The 21,757-nt window shown below is 37.4% G+C and overlaps 1 protein-coding gene across 1 annotated transcript in view; it reads left to right on the top strand.

The window, feature by feature from the left end:
• Positions 1–21,757, top strand: part of LOC306885430 (T-cell immunomodulatory protein-like) — a 137,805-nt gene that overhangs the window by 86,666 nt on the left and 29,382 nt on the right. The window contains exons 11-13 of the mRNA XM_079441930.1: positions 3,766–3,922; positions 5,991–6,099; positions 14,684–14,727. Of these exons, the coding sequence (XP_079298056.1) occupies positions 3,766–3,922; positions 5,991–6,099; positions 14,684–14,727 (310 nt within the window). The remainder of the gene's footprint in view (positions 1–3,765; positions 3,923–5,990; positions 6,100–14,683; positions 14,728–21,757) is intronic.

Here is a 21,757-nt window from a genome sequence, read left to right as displayed (position 1 = left end):
CTGTTCTCTGGTCATGATGTTTTCATTCGTTCATGTAGTCTACATGAAGCACTTGAGTCCATGGAGAGCTTGTAGTAAGCATGGTTGTTGTCATAGCTGATTAGCCCAGCTATGCTCATTAGCATGTAAGTTCTGCTGTTGTTTAGTTTGCTTTCTGAATCTCTCACTCAAACTATTGAGTGCCATTTACCCTTTTTTTCTTACAATTTAGCTCTTTCTTTCGCTGAAAACTGCAGGTTTGTGCAGTTGCATTATTGTGTAGAATTTAAGAACTAGTTCCCTTTCAGTTCATGAGTGTGAATTTGAATTGAATTGGAAGCACCTAAATTTGGAATGACAGCAATTTACAAAATTGTTATTCACAGAAATTTAAAAATAAATAACTTCTTCATGGTCCATAAAATCAATCTATCTATGTCTGTCTATCTATCTAGCTAGCTAGCTAACTAGCTATCCATCTACTGTATCTATTGTATCATTGTCATTCTATCGGTCATATCGATCTATTGTTATATCTATCAATCCGTCATTCTATCTACTGTATCTATTTTTCTATCTATCAATCATTCTATCATTCTGTCAAAAGAACAATCTTGACAAATTTTGCTTTATTTGTTAAAAAATGTCAATTCATTTTAAATCTATTTCCTTAAATTGTAATTATAATTGCAATTCTGCCTCCTTTTTGCTACCTATTAAATTCTGAATGACACAACATTTTTCGCTTTCTATATACAATATTTTGTGCATGTCTATCACTTCTTCCGCCGCCTTCCTTATTCAGAAGCATACTATTTCCAGTGAGAGAGCAGAGGTAGCGAATGATTGAAACGCCATCCACCCTTCAGACTGCTTTGTTTTTGCCCTTGAGAGCAAACTGAAAAAGAAATAGACCAACACATACGGCAACAGAGAGAGCGAGAATGAGAAAGAAGCCTCAGGAAGAGTGGGTGGACTGGTATTGAAGAGATGCCTGGGGGGACAAGATCTCTCTGCTTCTGTCATCTTACCCCTCAGAGAATCTCCAGACCTGCCGCCTGCTGTCCCTCTCAACATGCCCGTCTTTTACTTTCTCGTTCCCTGTTTGTGCTCTGGATAACTGACGTCCTCAAAAATTCATGTTTTGATGCCGATCCTGCACAGCGGTCAGGATATGGCACAGTCAAATCCCTCTTTTGCTGTAGAAAGAGAGAAAAACACTAATAAAATCTACTAATAAAAAAATTAAAAAAAAAAAAAGAAAGAGAGAAAAACAGAGGGAGGTTGACAGAGTTGGAGGGAAGAGGTCAGCCTGTGGGCTTGCCTCTGGCCTGCTCTTCCCTGCTGGGTTTGCCATGGTGTTGGGTCCAAAGCTCCCAATTAAGAGAGAAGCGTGTGTGCGCTCATGGGTGTGCAGTTGGCACAGCGAGCCACTGGTCACGACCGTGCTCCAGTGAGAGAGCGAGAGGACAGGAAGTGGGGCCTGCATGCCCAGTAACCAGACGCACACACTCATAATGACAAATACTGTATGTCCTCACACACACACACACCTGAAATACCACTCTGCTTCACACACACAGCTGTCTATGTGCTTTGAGTACAGTTTCTGTCCAAATGCACTGATGTGTTTCAGCTACTAGTCTTTAAATTGGCAGTCATGACCGTTTCACAGCCAAATACAAGGACAAAAACTTTCCTTCTGTGTGCGGCAGCCGGTTTAACCTGCGAAGGCTCCGGTAAAGCAGCTGTTGTCTGCGCTGCAGTAAGTGTGGTGTCAGTTAATCCTGTGAGGGGACAAAGTCTGCTTGCTTGGCTGGATGACTTTGGCAAAGCCCCCCCAAATCGGCCTGCACTGACGGGCGGCCAGCAAAGGTGCACAGAGGCTTTGGCTGTGAAATGCACAGATTAGTGGACCAAGCTCCAGACTGACCAACACAATCCGCACAGGAAGTCTCATTGCCTGCCAGACCACCCCAGACAACTAAACTGGGAAATTCACTTTCATGGTCAAAGTTGAATTCGAGTTTCAAGCATTAATCATACTATTTGCAGTCGTAGAAAGTGTATGTGTGTTGTGTGTGTGTGTGTGAGTTTTGAGCAGAGTAAAGGTTGTAGTGGGGTCCATTTGATCGGCTGAGTCTGACCTGTCAATCATTTGGGTTAATATGGATAAAATCACTGTATAGACCTCAGTCAGGGTAGAGCTATATTAAAATTTTTAAGGGAATGAATACAAGGCTGTGAGGGATAGAAGTCCAGTGCCTTCAGTGGATTATTATGGAGTGTGTTCAGTGGTAACTTATTTAACAACATATACAGATTGTTCAGCTGACTAAACAGTAGACAAAAAACCCATAATACATATAACATCACAAATGTGCCATTTTGTTTCTATGACCTTAATTTTTCTACTGCAAGTAAACACAAATACAGCCAACACTGTACCCATATATACAGTGTACAGAGTGAGAGAGATACACTACTATTCAAAGGTTTGTGCTCATTACTTTTCTTTCTTCTTATTATTAAAGCAATGAATTTGTTTGCCCTTCATTCATTGATCAAAAGCAACACTAACAACATTTCTAATGTTATAAGAGATTACTGTTTCATCAAAGTACCCTGAAAAAATGCTTCACAGTTTCCACAAAAATATTAAACGGCACAACCATTTTCAACACTGATAATAAGAAATGTTTGTTGAGCACCAGATCAGCATATTAGAATGATTTCATGGGACACTGAAGACAGGAATAATGGCTGTTGAAAATTCAGAAAATAACATTTGTAAAATATAAATAAAAAAAATCACATAATCAATTAAATGCAGCCTTGGTGAGCATTAGAGAGTTCTTTTGAAAAACATTCAAATAAAAAATCTTACCAACCCCAAACTTTCAAATGGAAGTGTACTGATACAGATTTTACTGTAAACACAATTCTTGTTTTATAGACTGAGAAACAAGTCGGTAATTGTCTGTGCTAATCAGCAGCATGCTGCGGTCGGTAGAGCTCAACTTCTTTTGAAGCTGGAGCATTGTATATGTAGCTCAAACCTTTTATGTAGCTCACCTGGATTGTTTGTGTTTTGTAGTAAGTTGGCAGCAGTCATTGCGCTTCAAATGTATGTTTTGTGCATGTCCTTTCTGCATTTCCTTCTTCTGAAACCAAGGAGAAACAACAGAAGGAAGACAGAAGAAAAACCTTCATGCGATTTCTATATTTAGCCCCAGGTCGAAATTGGTGTAGTTTTGAGAAGTGTCACATGGTAAATATCGGACTAGAGGGAGAAATGGCAGTAAAATAAAGGTATGAAACAAGGGTCTTGAATAAAGCAGAGGGCTGGCAGATGGGTTGTTGAGCAATGCAGAAAAGCATCTCATTTCATAATTCACTGCTGCCTCCCAGATCCACCTCCCCCACACTCAGCACTGAATTATGGGGAGGAATGGGTTCTGCTTAATTGCCTTTTTTATTTAGGGATCAAAAGTTCAGTGCACAAGTTTCAACCTTTTTTCCAGTCTCACTGATTCATCAAGCCCTGTGCTCTTCTACTGTACTCTGCGGTGTGCATGTATGCGTGTAATATTGTCATTGAAGAAGTGTTCAGGCTCAGACATGCTCTCTAATTGGTCAAAGTTCAGTGGTTCGCTATATACTTGCAAATGTAATTAGCAAGGGTTAAATTCAACATGACACGGTGTCTTTACACAGTTTTTTTTTCATTGGGTTTCTCAGCTCTACTCACATTAACGGTTGTTTTTCTCTTTCTTTCTGTCTCAGCGACACACAGCAGCAGGCGTTCCTGTTGGAGAATGTGGCGTGTGATAACGCGAGCTGTCGGCAGGCAGGCCGCATGTTCCGTGTGCACTGGGAACAGTCAGACCTCAGTGCCATCCCCAAGGCTGTTGTAGCCACTTTTTTTGACATCTATGAGGACGTAAGTGTTGGCCTTTTCCCCTTGCTTTTGGCGCTTTAATTAAAGCGCTGCCTCTGCTTCAATCTCCCTCTCTTTCTTTGTACCCGATCACTCTTTCTTCATCTCGTTGATGTCTCGGTGACCCGCATTATACCGAGCTTTAGTCGTTATCTGATTTACTTTGACTGTAATGTTGTCCCTGTGGTGTGACACAGGCACTCTCTTCTTTTGACATTGGGAGTAAAGAACTATCCATCCAATAATACTGCAGTCTCTGTAGTCTTAAGACCTGTTTGAAGCAAGTCTGATGTGAAAGTGTTTGTGTTGCTTATATTGTAAAATTGTAAAATAGAAAATTAGAAATGTTTGTTATAGATTATTGATTTCTAAGTGTTCTCTGATCAGATGCATTGATTTGGACTGTTCATTGTACGCAAGGCACACCATGGCTGTTTTCTAAAGCCTAATATCTGTATACAGTATGGTTTAATCTCGCAGAAATGTTCAGGTTACATTTCACCCTATAATCAAAAGAAGAAAATTGCATAGAAAATGCTTCTTTTTTTTTTTTTACCATTAAAATTGGACCATTAAGATTTTTTTGCCTTGCGACGTTTTATTCATGACATTTTTCCACACACAATTCTTATTATAAAACTATAAAGAATTCAGATAATTTAATTAAGCTAGGTAATACAATTAATAATTGAAAAACCAATGCTAATACAATGTTCAAATCTTATATATTAATTTAAATATACACTACCGCTCAATTTTGGAGTGGGTAAAATTTTATTGTATTGTCTTTTATGCTTACCAATGTTGTTTTTTTGTACAAATACAGTAAAAACAGTAATAATGTAAAATTATTACAGTTAAAAAAACAACTGTTTACTATTTTAATATATTTTAAAATGTAATATGTTTCTGTGATGGCAGAGCTGAATTTTTAGCAGCCATTACTCCAGTCTTTAGTGTCACATGATCCTTCAGAAATTATTCTAATATGCTGATTTGGGGTGCAAAAGAAATGCATTATCTGTGCTGAAAACAGTTGTGCTGCTTGATACCTATGTGGAAACTGATACATTTTTGTTCAAAAGAACAGAATTTATTTGAAATAGAAAAGTTTTATAGGATTATAAATGTCTACACTGGTCAATTTAATGCATCCTTACTGAATAAAAGTATTAATTTCTGTCCCCAAACCTTTTAACAGTAGATTTTTTATTTTTTTATCAGCAATATTTAGAATTTGATCAATCTTTTTTTGTGTGTGTGGGGAATTCATGGACATCCTTGTGAAAATAGTGCTACAACTTTTGGTGCTTTTGGTGTTCATAGACATTTTGTGAGATTCCTCCATACTGATTCAGTGGCCACAGTGTGTGCTCACCCATGTCTAGACTGATAGCTGGTGGCGTTGAAGCTGCTTCACTGAAAGATTACACCATTACAGACAGTGCATTGAGATTACTGAATCTATTACTTATTTATTTTTATAGTATCTCTCACGTTTGTCTGCTGAAGAAATCTTGCATGAGCCTGAACAATGTATGGGTCACATGTTTGCATGTATTAGGGTCTCTATTGGTTTGTGTGCTTCTTAGCGCTCACCTAAAGAAATCAAATGTCTCACCTCTGCAGACAGCCCTCGAGCATCTATGTGCACGTCTTATTTCGCCATCATCTCTCCCTTCCTTTCCCACTATGATTCACTCATTCCCTCCCTCGACCCTCCTCTTCATCCATATCGCAACCTTCTCCCCATCGTAATCACAATATAGCCAATTACCTCGAATTCCCTGATGCTTACATAACTAATGGAGCTAAAGGCTCATTAAACGAACAGCACGTGCATGTCTCATTCTGTTAGCATTCGAGCTAGTCATCATTAGCACAGTATTAGGATGCTATTTGTACAGAAGCCCCCCGCGCAACCGTGTTCTTAAGAGCGAGACCGATAGACCGCAGAGAGGGGCTGATAAGAAGCGTAATAGCTTGCTGGAGTCCATTAAGGATATGAGTGCTCATCAGACGGGAGAGATTCAATGGGCTCGATACATTGTTTCTGATTTCTCATTTGCAGGGTATATTAGATATGATCGTGCTCAGCAAGGTGGAAGGAAAGGAAGAGCTCGTCATCCACGCTTTGAAGAACAACTTCGAGGCCGACGCGTATTTCGTAAAAGTGATCGGTGAGTATGAGGTTTGTCCAGTGTGGCCGCCCGTTGTGGCGGTAGAGCTTCCGGGTGCTGACATTTGAAGAGCTGACATTTCCAGAGCCAAATGCATCCACTAGAAAGCAGCCATGAGACCATTTAATCCTGCCTGCTGTGTTTTAATTAAAGGAGAAGGAGAAATCTCCTCTAGCTCAAGCCGCACAGATTAGCGTCCTCAGTGTAACTGCATGTGAGGATCATTCTATCAGTGTCAGATTAAACCAGGGATGAGACTGACCCAGAGTCTCTAAATCTCCCCTCCTCACGCTTATTAGCGCGCTCTCGTTCTCTCTTTCCTGTAGATGTGGTGTTTAATGAGACTGCTGTAAGCCAGAATGTCTGGCTCTGAGGAAAGAGAGGCACTCTGGGTAGTTTACTGCAGTGACAAAGTGCTCCCAAGATGCTTGTGCCCCTTTCAAATCAAATAGCCACTTGTGTGTGTGAGTGAGAGGTGGAATTGATGTTTATATATAATATAAATGTTATGTTTTATACAAATAGACTCTCCTCCATAATAAACTGCTTTTATGAGTCTTTAGTTTATGCCGTTTCCCTGTGAATAATGGCAGACTCGTGACTTCCTGCTCCTGCACTCCTCTACAGTCAGTCTGTCTATTAGGGCTGGGTTTTGACACACATTTCACGTTTCAATTTGATTCTCATTCACAAGCTCGCGATTTGATTCAATTACCTATTCGATTCAATATCGATTTGGATATATTTATCAGATACAGTACATTTCTCAAGGGGGAAAATAAATCTCTCAACTAATGCTGTAAAATATAGGCCTACATGAGTCAGTTGGTACTACATTACTATAATATTGAAGGTTAAAATTGACTGATTTGTTAAAATTACACTTAAAGATGCTGTATGTAAGTTTTTGACTCTACTAAAGCATAAAAATACCATAATATGTTTGCAGATATTTAAGAAACATGCTAAGTTAACATACTTGTTTATCTGAAAAACAATGCTACAGTCAGTTATTCTCCTTTGAAAATGTGTGTTCCGGGCTGGAATGTCAGTCTCTGTTTTGCTTTGTGAAACCCGCCCACTGCCAGTTTACCCAATTGTATTTCAGCACCCTGGGTTGCCAGTTGGCGGAAAACACAGCGTATTTCATTTCATTCATCGTCATGTGTGCTTGTTCCTGTTGGTGTCGTTAATCTGGCAAACCTGCGTGTGCGTCAAGTCGGAGGAGGAGGGGTGAAAAAAAAAAACCCTCTCCAATATTTAGAATTTGGACTACAATACCTAGTTCAATCCTACATACAACACCTTTAAACATAAGAAAGAAAATCATTCAGTTTGGAACGACATGAGGGTGAGTAAATGATAAACTATTCTTTTAATGTGTCCTTGCTGAATATATAGTATTACTTAATGAAAAAATCTGCCCCCAAAATTTTGAACAGTAGTGTAAATATTAGTGAAGTACTGGCAGAAAAATATATATGCACAACCTGAGTACCAACGATTTTAATATTGTAGTTAAAGAAGTTAAAATGGCAATTTGGGCGGTAATTTGAAGACCGATTGAGACATAACTGTAAATAGAGACTTTCCCATCCCTGCTAAATATATTAGCTCTGTATAACCTCTGAGACAGGCCACAGATGCTTAAATGCATTAAGCAACCATGTTCAAACAATAGAAATGGTGCTGTATTAAAAATCAATAGATTAGAGTTTGAATTTCACATTAATCAAAACAGAAACCATCATTGCCCATATGTTCATATGTGCTGCATTGCTCTAAAAAGCGTTTGCAAATGACCCTTCAAACTGAAAGATGTTCTGGTTACTGCCATTCTTCAGCGCAAAATATAGAAGTTCTTCTCTGTATTAATGAGGAACCAAACAGTAGGCCCACCAGAGGCGTTGCAAAATCCTTTTTACTGGGCATGAGCCAATAATATACTACTGACAAATCTTTGCCTGATAGTGGAGATTACTATATGCCAACCTGAGAATCATTAGGGCTTTTCACACTGTGTTTAACCCTGGCTTATCATCATTCTAAACCCCACTTTTAACCCCAATAAAGGTACATTTCACACTTGTAATTTACAAGTTGGTATAGCACTGCTTTTTACCTGGGGTAATGGCAAATGCTTTGTAACAATTGCATGCTTCAAGTAATTTTGACAGTCACATAAAGACTATGCATTGTCTTTTCAGAATTTGAATGTAAAAATATCAAATGCTGACTAAAAACAAATGAATTGGAGTGAAGACCATTTTATTTTTACATATAAAACCTTTATAACACCAGGATGCGCAATACTAGAGACATCATGTAAACAGGTTGAGTACTGTATTCGTCCAATCAATGGCTCTGATGCCACAAATATAAATATAACAGTTTAGAAAAGTGCCGTGTGAAACCTCAGTGTTATGAATACTCAAGATGAATTATCAACACCAGATAAATTATGAACATTGTGAAATGTAAAGCAAGATAACCCATGTTTCTTTTTAGAATGATCCAGGGCCCTAATGTCCCTGATAATATTTCAGCAGTCATGTCATGTGTGTTTTTATCAGCCTTATAGAATCAAAACTAGCAATGATCGCGAAGAAGAGATGACATAAATGAATCATTATTGATGTAATCAATCAAATAGGTCTGCAAAAAGGTCTGAAATTGTTCATAATTTAGTTTTTTTCATTTGGACAGTGAACTTACTTTCTCACAGCATAACTGGATACTTTATTAGACAGAAAATAAAAAGAGCACTGGTGGAGGTGGATATTTACCCACTAAATATTGTAGGAAATGTTCAGATGTCTATCAGTTATTTATTGTGCGTGCAGCTTGTGAACAAACTTGTATTGCAGTTAAAGATTCAAGTTTATATCCATAATTGTATCAAAATAGGGTATCAAAATATGGGGACAGTTTTTTTTTTTTTTTTTTTTTTTTTTTTTTTTTTTTTTTTTTTGATGACTAGAAACTCACCTAATATCCACCTCAGCCTCCACCAGCTGCGAAGGCGAGGCAGGTGACATACACCGGTGCATTATAATAACTTCCCTCGTTTACTGTCCTCTAGAGTAATTGTGGGTATCCTAATGCAATTACCTTTCCCTCTCTCAGTACCCAGTGGTTTACATATTGCCAGGGAAGCCCTCAGTTATTCCATCCTCAGAGGAATAAATAAATAATTTAGTTCCGTTCGATACTGCCAAGTCCTCAAGGCCATGTGTGTTTTGACATAAATCTAAAGCAGAACATGAAAAGAATTGGAGTCTTATCACAGACGTGTAATATGTTCAAGCCTTAGTTTTGTTCTGGATTTACATCCCTGTTTCTCCAGCCCTTTTATCTTTTGCCAGGTTTAAAACACCCACTTGCCCCTTTTTTCCTCAGTGTCATAAATGCTCAAACACATATTTATACCTCCCCTCTGAGCTACTCAATGGCCAGAAAAAGAAGTCAGAGTGAGCAGTCAGTGGGTAGCAGGAGAGTATCAGAGGAGGGAAGAGGCCAGGTGCTGTAATTTCCTGTGATTGCATGCTCTAGACACACAGACGGTGGTTGGAGTGTGTGTTTGTGGTGTGTGTGGATGAGTAAGTGTGTGTTGGCTATAGGCAGAGAGGGAGAACTATGGCAGCTGATTGCATTCCTGTTCATTTATTAGAATGCAGATGAGCTGCAATGAGGAACATCTGCGTGCTTTGTTCAGTCCAGTGCAAGCTCCTTCCGCGAATCTGCTATCTGTCACTCTAGAAAGCAAGCCCCCATCCCACACCTTACAACTGTACATGAGAACTCATAAAGGAAGGTCTTTTTCTTTCACTATAGCTGATTGGATTTCATGAATGATCCGCTGTGATTTCAGTTCAGTCCTGTCAGTTATTCTAGTTCTATTTATTAGTTTGTTTGTTTAGGTAGATGTTGTAGAGAGAGACACTAAATTATCAGGGCGAGAAAGTGAAAGGTGTCACACTCCCTAACTCGGCAGTTGGATGACATACAGCTAATTTTGAGGAACAAGTTTGTCTTTTTGAATTGAATTTGAATTGAACTGGCCACATATTGTTCTATCAGTCATTCTGTCTGTATCTATCATTCTATCTGTTGTTCTGCCTTGTCTGTCTGTCTGTCTATCATCTGTTGTTCTATTATTCTATCATCCTATATATCGATCTATTGTTCTGTCTATCATTCTATCTATCATTCCATCTGTCATCATTCTATTGTTCTATTGTTCCATCGTTCTATCCATCTATTAGCTATTCATCTGCTGTATCTATTGTTCTGTCTATCATACTATTTATCATTCTATCCATCTATTGTTTTATCTAACAGTCTGTCAGCCTATCCATCTATTAGCTATCTATCTAACATCTGTCTATCTATTGTTATGTCTATCATTCTATCTATCCTTCATTTATCTATCATTCTTTCTATCCTTCTATCATTCTACTGTTCTATCATTCTATCAATCTATTAGCTATCATCTACTGTATCTGTTCTATCTATTGTTTTGTCATTCTATCTGTCATACTGTCTATCATTCTATCAATCTATCATTCTATCTTTCGATCACTCTGTCATTCTGTTCTATCTATCTATCTATCTATCTATCTATCTGTCTATCTTTCAATCTAACGTTCTATATGTCATTATATTCTTCTATCATCCTATCGTTCTGTCTATCGTTCCATCTCTCTGTCGTTCTGTTGTCCTATCATTCTATTGTTCTATCATTCTATCTATTGTATTGTTCTATAATTCTCTTCTACCATTGTAACATTCATCCATCTGTGTCTATATGTTTGTCTGGAAATAGTTTTTCAAAACTTATTTAATTTTTTTAACTATTCATTTTAATTCTGCTTTTCAAATAAAAAATAAAGTTTCCTGTTTACTGCCTGAAATTCTACCTTCAACTTCAGTTAAATTTTATCTAAGAACTAGATTTTAAAAGGCATTTTTTTAGTTCAGTTTTGAGTGGTGCACAACCAGGCAGTTTTAATAGATCCCCTCTACCTGTCTGCCATTGGTCGGTCAAACAGATAGCCACGCCCCGAATTTATACCATTTGTCAGTGTTTCTATGTCTGGCTGCTCAAACAAACAAAGCCACATTATTTCTGCAAAATGACAGTTTACTTCTCTCTGCATATGAAGCTGGATTAGTAGTATTTGAGCATAGACACTGCAGCTTTAAGTGTGTGGAGATGTTATTTATTTCTATTTTTATTGAGGTGGAATGATTAGGTGATGAGGGACTGAATCACTGCCTGACCTCAACTGAGACTGAGAGCCAATCATAAAGCCGTCTTCATTGCTACTGGGATAGAGTAAGGTAATGGATGTAATCTCCCAACTCCAGGCTGTGATCTCACAACTTTGAAACCACCTGGTCACCAGTTTCATGGACTAGATTAAGAGTGACAGGTATTATTCCAGTTTTGTGAAGTAGTGCACCACCACCTCTGATGGTGTAATGATGTGTGAGCGTCTGTGTGGGGCAGCTGTTATGAATGACATGAGACACAGTCACTTAGAGCGTCGGTGGCATCTGGTTTACCAGTGCGGAACAGAACAGCAAGCCTCATGTCCAATTTCACAGCCATCACATCACAGCTATTCCATTGTTGCTGCGAACTCCTGGCAGATTCACTCCGCGGAATCTCCCAATGTCCTGGGAACAACAAACTGCAACACAATTTGGATCAGTTGAAGCTGTTTAAACACAATCATGTCAGACATTCTGGGATGAGGCGTTCAATCGGGGAAATTGTTCACGTATCCTTATAAAGTTATCAAGATGTCATCATGATGAATGAACCATCGTACGCTTTTATTTGAATTGTTTTTTCGACTGTCCACTTTACCGTTCTGTATTTCCCCTCAGTTTATCATAGATGTCTGATGACAGGCCTATCGCTGTGTGATTATTTTAATTTCCATTATTCAATTATTTTAATTTCGTTTCCAGGATCTCCAAATGGAGTCTGCTGGAGGAATAGAGACAAACGTCGAGTTTTATCCGTATATGAAGGCTCGCACTAAGCTCTGACGGTAAACAAGCGCATTATTCATGCAGTGAGTTCACAAAATGGCATTTCATTGGGATTAAGCACGTTTAGATGTATTCAGTGCTAAACCTTCTGTCTTTTAATGGTTTTATGCTGTACTCTTAGGTGGGCACTGCACAGCAGTACATGCACACGCACACACACACACACACACACACACAGTGGGAGCGTGTCACGACCGTGCATATCAAGCTTCAGCTCAGTGCACAAGCCCTGCTGGTAGCTTGTCATTGATAGAGACATTTCCACTATGTGTGCATGTTTCCTTATCCTGTAGCGTTCATGTGCAGGCATGTCAGTTTGTATGTTCAAGCTCCTGTTCAATATTAGCCACGTATTCACAAACACTAGCCTGAGAGATTTAAAATGTATCTGACCGCTTCAGGCCACCAAGATGTCTGCCAGAATGAAGTCTATAATACCTGGGGAAGGTTATCTGTTAGCATTCCTGTTCATCTAGATGTCAGCTGCTCGTTTGTTGCAGGACCCCGAACGGACATACCAAATTTTGGGGTCAGTACTTTTTTTTTTTTTTTAAGAAATTATTGCTTTTATTCAGCAAGGACAAATAAAATTTATCAAAAGGGACAGTAAAGACATTTACTTCGTAACAAAGAAAAACTATTTCAAATAAATTCCATTCTGTTGAACTTTCTATTCATCAAAAAAATCTTGAAAAAATGTATCACAAACTTTTTAACATATTAATAATAATAATAGAAATGACTTTCATCAAATCAACATATTACATTTACAAAGATTTTTAAAGCATTATGTGATATTCAAGACTGATGTAATGGCTGCTGGAAATTTGGCATTCTTATCACAGGACTAAATAATTAAAATACAAAACAGTTGTTTTATTTACAATATTACTGCTTTTACTATATTTTTGATCAAATAAAAGTAGCCTTGGTGAGCATAAGAGAGTTCCTTTAAAAAAAAGTTGACCCCAGACTATTTGAAAAGTAGTGTATATGATTGGAAATCAACGTACTTTGCTCAGTGGAGCTATGGCATGTACATAAGTCCATTTCATACATCTATGAAAAAATAAAATATATTATTTTTGCCACTGGCAGAACAACTACTATAGTATAATGAAATATTTGCATTGCAGAATTGATATCTGTATTTGTGTTTATTCAATAAGAATCAAGGATTCAAAATATTTCAAAAAATAAAAATATATATTTTTTTTCCATAATGTATTTGACAATGGGAACCAAATTCATTTCAGTTGTTCCAAAATGAAAAAAAATATTTTTAAACGCTGGGGTGGTGATGGCGCAGTGGATAAGACACATGCCTTTGGTGTGAGAGACCCGGGTTCGAATCCACTGTGAGACACCAATGTGTCCCTGAGCAAGACACTTAACCCCTAGTTGCTCCAGAGGCGTGCGACCTCTGACATATATAGCAATTGTAAGTCACTTTGGATAAAAGCGTCAGCTAAATGAATAAATGTAAATGTAAATGTTAACCACTAAATAGCATACATTATTTTGAGTTTCGATGTTTTTTTCTCATAAAACAGACATTTTTACACTATTTTCTGTTGCCCAAATTCCTTCATACCTACTAGAAGGCTATGCTGTGCTAGAATGTTATCCATCAAACATTACAGAGGGGGGTGTCAGTCATATTATCCTGTAGCAAGTTCACTCATTCATGGAGGACTTGGGAAGATGCACTTTAACTCTCTGTTCTTGTCTTTCAAGCACAAAAAATATATAAAATTAAAACAAAACTGTTCATGTCACAGGCTTCATGTCACACCTCTCTTTCACCCCTCAGTATATTCGCTTTGAAAAGCAAAGCCACATATTTGATTTCACAATCCTAATAACTCATGCAGAACATTTGTCAGACCAAATAAGGAAATCTATAAATTTTCAAAGGATGAGACGTGATTGAAACATTTTCATAATTTGTTTTTCCATCACAGACTTTCAAAGCCAATTTTTTTCTTGTCCTTTCCATTTTCCCTTATATAATTTATGCTGGTGTCCTTCCACCCTGAACTTTCTAATTTGCCGTGTCTGTAAATAGCGCTGCCTGTCACTGCCAGTTTAAAAATCTAATGCTGTGTTTAGATAAAGACAGATGCACAAGTACACAGATGGTTCTTTGTGTGCCACTAATGAGCAATTAATGATTTTTTACTTTCCCTTTCATATGTGCTGTTCTCTAACGCAGTCAATTTTGGCCTCGAGAAGCAGAGAGTCTGGCTCTTATTTCACACCATTAGTGGGAATTTAGTGCACATTTAGCCCAATTCATTTTCTCTAGGCATAGTTCCTGGCTGAAGATGTGTGCGGGAGCAGAGTTGCTGTTAAATTGTGTGATATTAGAGGAGGTGAATGAACTGCTGCCCGTGTTTAGCAGAGTGTTGTGAAGTGGATTTGATATGGACACTGCAGTCAACTTGTCTTATCTAAGGACCAGATGTGTTGGACAAAGTTATCATTGTCTTTCTCTGCCATTATCTCTTCCTCTCTATAGTGCTCAGTGGCCTGTGCTCCAATGACTGTCCAGAAAACGTCAAGGTGAGTTCTGATCTTTTTCTTTCTCTCTCTCTATTATGCAAGTCATTCAACTGGAGTGGGAATGGCATGTGTTTGGCATCACCAGGTCTACATGCAATCTGTTCCTGCAGATTTCAGAAGAATTCAACCACCCGTCATTCACAGTGTTCTACACAATCCCTGTCTATTGCATGTTCGTTGATTGAGGATTTTAGCTTAAGCACGTTTTCATTTATTTTTTTGTTAATAAATTTGAGTTGAATATGCTGAATTTCAACAGTAAGACCGTCAGCTCTGTTTTTATTTTTCTCCAAATCATCATTTGGCACTGAAGACTAGAGTAATGACTGCTGAAAATTCAGCTTTGTCATCACAGGAATAAATTATATTTTAATGTAAACTAAAATAGAAAACAGCTATATTAAATTGTAATAATATTTCACAATACTACTGTATTTTTGATCAAATCAGTTAATTTACAATATAATATTACTAGTGTTTTTTTTAAAGATTTTTTTTATTATTTGACATGGTATTCACTAAAGCAATTACTTTATGAAAAAGGGAACCTCGTTAAAAAATAAACATGTACAAAAATTGTGCTTTGCCAACTTCTCTTTGCAATATAGAAAATTCTCAGCACTGTCAACACAAAAGTCTCTCTTCAGATACTAATCGGCCTGTTAATGCTGTTAATTAAAAAATGTATGCAACAGTCGACCACTACATGTAAGCATCTCTTATAAACATGAAACCTGATTTTGGATGTCTTTGAGTTCTGTCTTATCTTCACTCCTCTGACGTTATTGACTAGCTGTTGAGGTCGGGGACAAGTGTGTGTCAAAGCTGTCCTCATTCTGATGTGAAGACAGGCTTTTATGTTCTCACTCTTGTTTTTTTCTCTCTCTTCTACACTCTCTCCATTTGTCTGTGAGCACTTCTGTACCTTGTATCCTTTTCATATTCACATATTCTTCTTTCTTCTCTTTTGTCAGTCCATCGTTCACCCTCACCAGCCATCTATTGTATTTTTCTACATTATCTTTGACTTTTCTCCATTATCTGTAAATTTTATGCTAGAGGTGTCTGAAATCTCATAGTTTTTCACTGAATCACTGTTCCCAGAATATAGTGAATGCCACATAGATAATGCAAATAGTAAATGAACAGAATAACTAACAGCCTATATATATTATATAAATATATGAAATATATTTCAGACACACCTACAAAGCTGCAACAGAGAGGTGTGTGTGTGTGTGTTTTAGAGCAGCATCGTGCCCTTGGCAGGGTCCCAAAGCATTTCATTGCTCTGTTAATACATGAGCGACACACACATACACACTCAGAGACCTCTCTTCGTTAACTGTCATCCTTCGTAATGAAGAGATGATACAGCTTCTTCCCAGCCATTCATCCTCTACTTTAGACACGCACAAACACACACAGACACACAGATCACGCCGTATGTGTTCTCTCACCTAGTTTTTTAAAAAAAAAGGTGACGCGCCATTCCTACATCCGCACCCACAACCACTCGCACCTCATGTTTGCGGCTGAATGCAAATAATCTTGGATAACTATACCCGTGAAAACACATCAGCAATCAGGTGCCAAGAAAAAAAAAAAGATGAAAATGAAGCCTGTGCTTCACTTTCAGGTAGGCTACATTCATAATCCTGTGAAACTTCTTTGGGTGTTGAGGTTAATAACGTGTTTTAATGTCGGTAATAATTTCACCACCACCAACGCATGTAATGTTCTGAGTTTCCATGTTCACCTACGAAAGTTAGCCATGGTTTTAACACAAATTAAAATAAATAACAAAATAATCATGGTTCTTGTAGCCATGGTAACCACAAATTAACTATCGTTTTCTTACTTCAAATAATAATATACAAAGAAGTATTAAGATAATATTTTTTGTGGTTATAAAACCAAACCTACAGTAAGCCAACAACAGCCTTTAAAATGACTTAAAATGCATTATATAAAAACAATGCGGCAACCCTGCTGAAAATAAGCAATAAAACCATCACAGAAAATTATAATACCATCACAAATACCATTACATAAATTACAAACCGTCAACGTTTTGGGACATATTCCATTAGGATTTAGAAGGTGACCAATTACCAGTAGAGACCAGCAGGGTCCATTACAGTTTGTATTCCATTCAAACCAATACAAGTCCCATCATAACCAGTAAAACCATTACAAATTTTGTGATGGCGTCTATTTTTTGTTTTTTTTTAAACATTACATGTTATTACAAATGCCTGCAAAGGGAGCCAAAGGCCTGGTAATTGCTGCTGTTACACTTACAGGACAATCCTTGTTTAATAGGCTATTGACCAAACATTTATGCTAATTCAAATATCCGCTTAATCTTTCATTTTTGGCCAACTTTTTGTTATAGATGACACAGCCTCTATAATTTCTTCAACAAAAAGCATGTGGACATCACAACCCGTATAAAAATTAACCATGGTTTTCGTAGTAAAACTGCTTAATTTTCTTTTGCGTGATTTCTGAATGCTTGAGACCATAAAATCAATCAGACAACTGTATTAATAAAATAATAGCCATAGGTAACTGTCTAGAGCTACAGTTGGAATTTGTAAATAATACAATTGAATTACTATTTATTTATTTACTTCTATATTTTATTAAAGTTTTATTTTGACCCCTATAGTAGGTGTTTTTTTGTTTTTTTTACTTCCATAATATTTAAGGGAGCTGGCACAATACAATCCTGCGTAGGGCACCCATTTGGCCAGCAGCGGCCCTGCTGTTATTAGTAATATAACTTCTAATGCCAACTGCCAAATATGACACTTACAAAGTAATATAATTTCTGAACGAACAGTAATATAATAATATAAAGTAATATCATTTCTGAATTCTTTTTTTTAATTCAGTAAAACTGTTTCCACACAGGCACATGCGGGTGATAACCTCCCTGTGCTGATTTGCATCGTATCATGTGTCGATGATAGCCAGAGATAAGCATCAAAAATTGGCAATATTAAGAGGATTTAGCATTTCCAATTAATGTAGTCCTGTTGCATTCTTCTTATTATTAGGCCTATTACAAGGTTACTTTTATTAGTATTAAATTACATGAAAGTATTGCCCCGCAATAATGACCGCATGATGCGTTGTGAGGATAATAAAATAGACCTATTAGGCTATTAGCTATACTCCTCATTGAAAATGTTTTTAAAGTTTTTTTTAAAACAGGTCTATTAATTTATACAAAGGCCTATAATTAAAATGATTAACGCTGCAGTCATCAATGAAAATTCAGAGCAGCTTTATTTCAGGCAATGATTTTCAAAAACCTGTTTAACGCGAAATACGTTTCTTCTCATGTTTTTCACTATACGAGCCACAAGAGAAATATTAAGGGAATAATTTAAGAGAGTTATATACTGTTATCAGCATATATTAGAGTCGATTCGTCTCTCGTTGTCTCAGAGAGAATATGCACCGTTAATTCAGCGTTAGCCTTCAGTTTTTTTACTTTCAATTTCTCTATAGTTAATTGACATTCACCATCTTGCGCAAAGTTTGCGCGTTGCTTACCTGAGTTGCTTGACCCCTCCCCCATAATATAAAATTTTTTTTAATTTTTTTTTTTTGTAGGCCACATATTAGGCACTTTTTTTTTAAAAGTTTTTAATGTTTATTTTTCAACGTTAATGAGAGTGACACCGAGAGTTAAAAAACAGGAAAATCATTTGGAAATCCTTGGGGGGGGCTAAGCAAGTTTCTGATGGGGTTATAGCCCCTTCAAGCCCCGACCTAGCGTCACCACTGGCCACATAAATGTGTCTTCGCAAAACGGATATAAATCCGTTCTTCAATTCCCGTGCTATATGCAAATTTAATGGAGTTCACGTCAATGAAAGCAATAGAGTCTGGGATTGTGTCGTCACAGCAGCAATGCATTCTGGGAATTTAGGTCACGGGAGCTACAGCGGAGACTGGATAATATAGTGAATATAGACGTTGATATTATTTAATGTTTCTATTATTCTACTTAAGATCGCGTTGGAGTGGTTAAGGCTCACTTTACATCATTTGCCATAGCCCTTTACACAGCCGGTATGAAAAACGTGCTTTTTTCAGCCTTAGAAAAGCAGAGGTATTTCCTGCAGACATTAATAGATGCCATAAGTTAGCCCTTATCAGTGTCTGCATGAAATACCTCTGCTTTTGATTAACGCTGTTGATACAGTAAGCGTTAATCATTCAACGCGATCTTAAGTTGAATCACATAAACATAAAATAATAGCCTATATAATGTCTACATTCACTACTGAACTCAGATGAAAGTTAAACTGAAACTCGGTAACAACTCAAATAAGATATGGCTTAATAATTGATCTCTGTAGATTTAATATACAGCGATTTGCATTAAACTGTAAGCCCTCACACTACAAATAAAAGAATCATATATGGAAATATTATCTGTGGCAGCTCTTTGATCCCAGGCCACTTGTTTGTAAGGATTAAGTTTCATTCATTAATTTATTTGATCGTTTATCATTGTTCGGCATCTCTAATAATAAGGAATCTTCAACATGGTTCATTATTTATTTGCATAGCATCCACAAAACACATAGTTTCAAAGCAGCTTACAGTAAGTTGTGATGTATAACAATGCTAAACGATCCACTGTTTAAGATCTAGCTATGTATTCTCCCCTTTAAAAAAAATAGCCATGGTTTTGCTGCTCTAACCAAAGTGTTTTAGCAGTTAGCCTGTATCAGTACCACTGTAGTGAAGGAGAGTGAATAATGAATTTTTTTTTTATTTAAAGAGATTTACATATTAGTCCGTTCAAAAAATATTAATAGTAAACGGTCGGCTTTTTTCTGTGGTGATTTGCGTGTGTTTACACTGTGTACTCCTGAGCGTGACCTAAAACATGGCGGAATCTGACGCGGCGTGACGTAGATTCCCAGACTCTGTAGATATGCGCTGCATTTTATTCATTATCAGCTCATTTCAATATCAGAGACCGCAACAGGAGAGAGCGCGGCATCAGCAATGGAAAGATAGGTTAGTCTCACTGCTTTTAATGAAGATGATTGTGTGTTGAGCGTCTGCAACTTATTTTCAGATTCATTCGCGGCAGTTTGCGCGTCGACTTGCTGAGGAGATACAGCTACTCATCCGCAGTGACGCTTGTTTCATTAGCGCTGTCATATCTGACTAAAACATACCATATAGCCTATAAAACGCTCACACGTTTATTTTTTTAATAATTTGGGAGGAGTAAAATTAGCATACCATCAACAACCAGATGCATTTACACTTGTCCAGTTTCGTCTGGAATGCGGCCCAGACCACCTCCTGAAGTGGTTTGAGCGATCGGATATATATCCGTCTCGAATGCGTTTCGGAGGGCATTTACACCTGGTCATTTCACCATCAGATAGCTATCCGATCAGAAAAAAACGCCCCTATATGTTTCTTGCAAAAAAAAAAATGACCCACTGGAACTCTTGGAGAATTTTAGTTTTTGTTTTAGTTTGGAGAAAGTCTTAGTTCCTTGGGGGTTCTTTGTTCAAATATTTGGCCCACTGTTGCAGTCACTCACGGTGATGTTTGTTATTCCCAATTCAGTTCTTGTGACGTATCCGTTTATCTCCTTTTAGCTGCTTCTCGCCTCTCTGCTGTCTTAGGCATCACTTTGTTTCCTCTGATGCTTTATCTTCTCACGTTTACATTGTTTCTCTGTGTTCACTGGCTTGCTCAGTCTCAATTTGTGTCTCTTGCTGTCTGGTCTTTTCATCAGAGAGATCATGGGTTTATCCACCTGTCCTTCTATGGTTGATATAACCCAAGGCCTTCCAGCTGTTTATTATGCTTCAGCCAATCTGAAGAGTTTAATGGAGGTTATTTTTTGCTTTTTAACTGGTTTCTGAAGATGCAGACATTGTTTGGCAATCATGTCTGGGTCAGATTTTGTCTTCATGTGCAATTTAAGCTTTGCTTTTTCAGTTATCCAGGTCTTGATAATAGGTGCTCTTCATGCTCTGCCGCAAGTAACCTCAATTTCTTTCAGGGGCAGATTAGGTGAACTGGAATTTCTTAGGTTTAAATTTCATAATTACGAGAAAACAAAATTGCAGTTGCAAGATATGGTGTCAGACTTCCATTGAAGAGTTTGGGATCAATAAATTTTTTAAGTAAACAAGTTAGTTTTCAGCATTCATGAAGGATGCATTAAATTGATAACATTACAGTAAAGACATTTATGTATTAATTCTAATAAATGCTGTTCTTTTGAACTTTCTGTTCATTCTACAAAAAATATTCAGCAGCACAACTGTTTTAAACATTGGTAATAAGAAATTTTTCAGCATATTAGAATGATTTGACCGCTGAAAAATTATTTTTGCCATTTACAGGAATAAATTATTTTTCAAAATACATTCAAATAGAAAACAGTTATTTTAAACCGTAATAACATTTAACTATATTACTATTTTTAGTAAAACAAAGCAGTGAAGACAAAAAAACCCCAAACTTTTGAAGAATAGTGTATTTAGTCAGAATAAACAGGCTTCCATAGTTTGCAAACTGGTTTCCTTGTGGAATAATAAACTCCGTAATGGATGTTGGTGATGGGGTAGGTTGTCAGGTCCAAAGAAGTGTGTGGGGCTTCAGGTCTCACTGACGTCAGATTCTCTGGCCGTGTAGTTTGCCCTCATTGTTGTGTTTGTCTGAACATTTTTCATCTGTATCTGACTCTGCCAGGTCATCCTTTCCCTCATTTATGTCAGTCTGGCACTGGATGACTGAGAGCTTCAGCTCCAGGATTGTTTCACTTCCTGTCAACATTGTCTATTGGCTGGATTCATCAGCAACGGTGGAACATAATTTACAACTAGGGAATCATTTCACCCCTCCCCACCCATAATCATGCCCCACAAATACATCTGTTTAAAAATTTATGCCCACTTGTTGCTGGCATGCTGTTCATTTGCAGTTCCCAGGGTTATTGTCTGCACAGAGAAAAGTATCCATAATTGAG

This window comes from Barbus barbus, assembly GCF_936440315.1.
Source record: "Barbus barbus genome assembly, chromosome: 2".
NCBI lineage: Eukaryota > Metazoa > Chordata > Actinopteri > Cypriniformes > Cyprinidae > Barbus > Barbus barbus.
The sequence above is the reverse complement of the archived record's forward strand: the minus strand, read 5'-3'. Positions and strand labels throughout refer to the sequence as shown.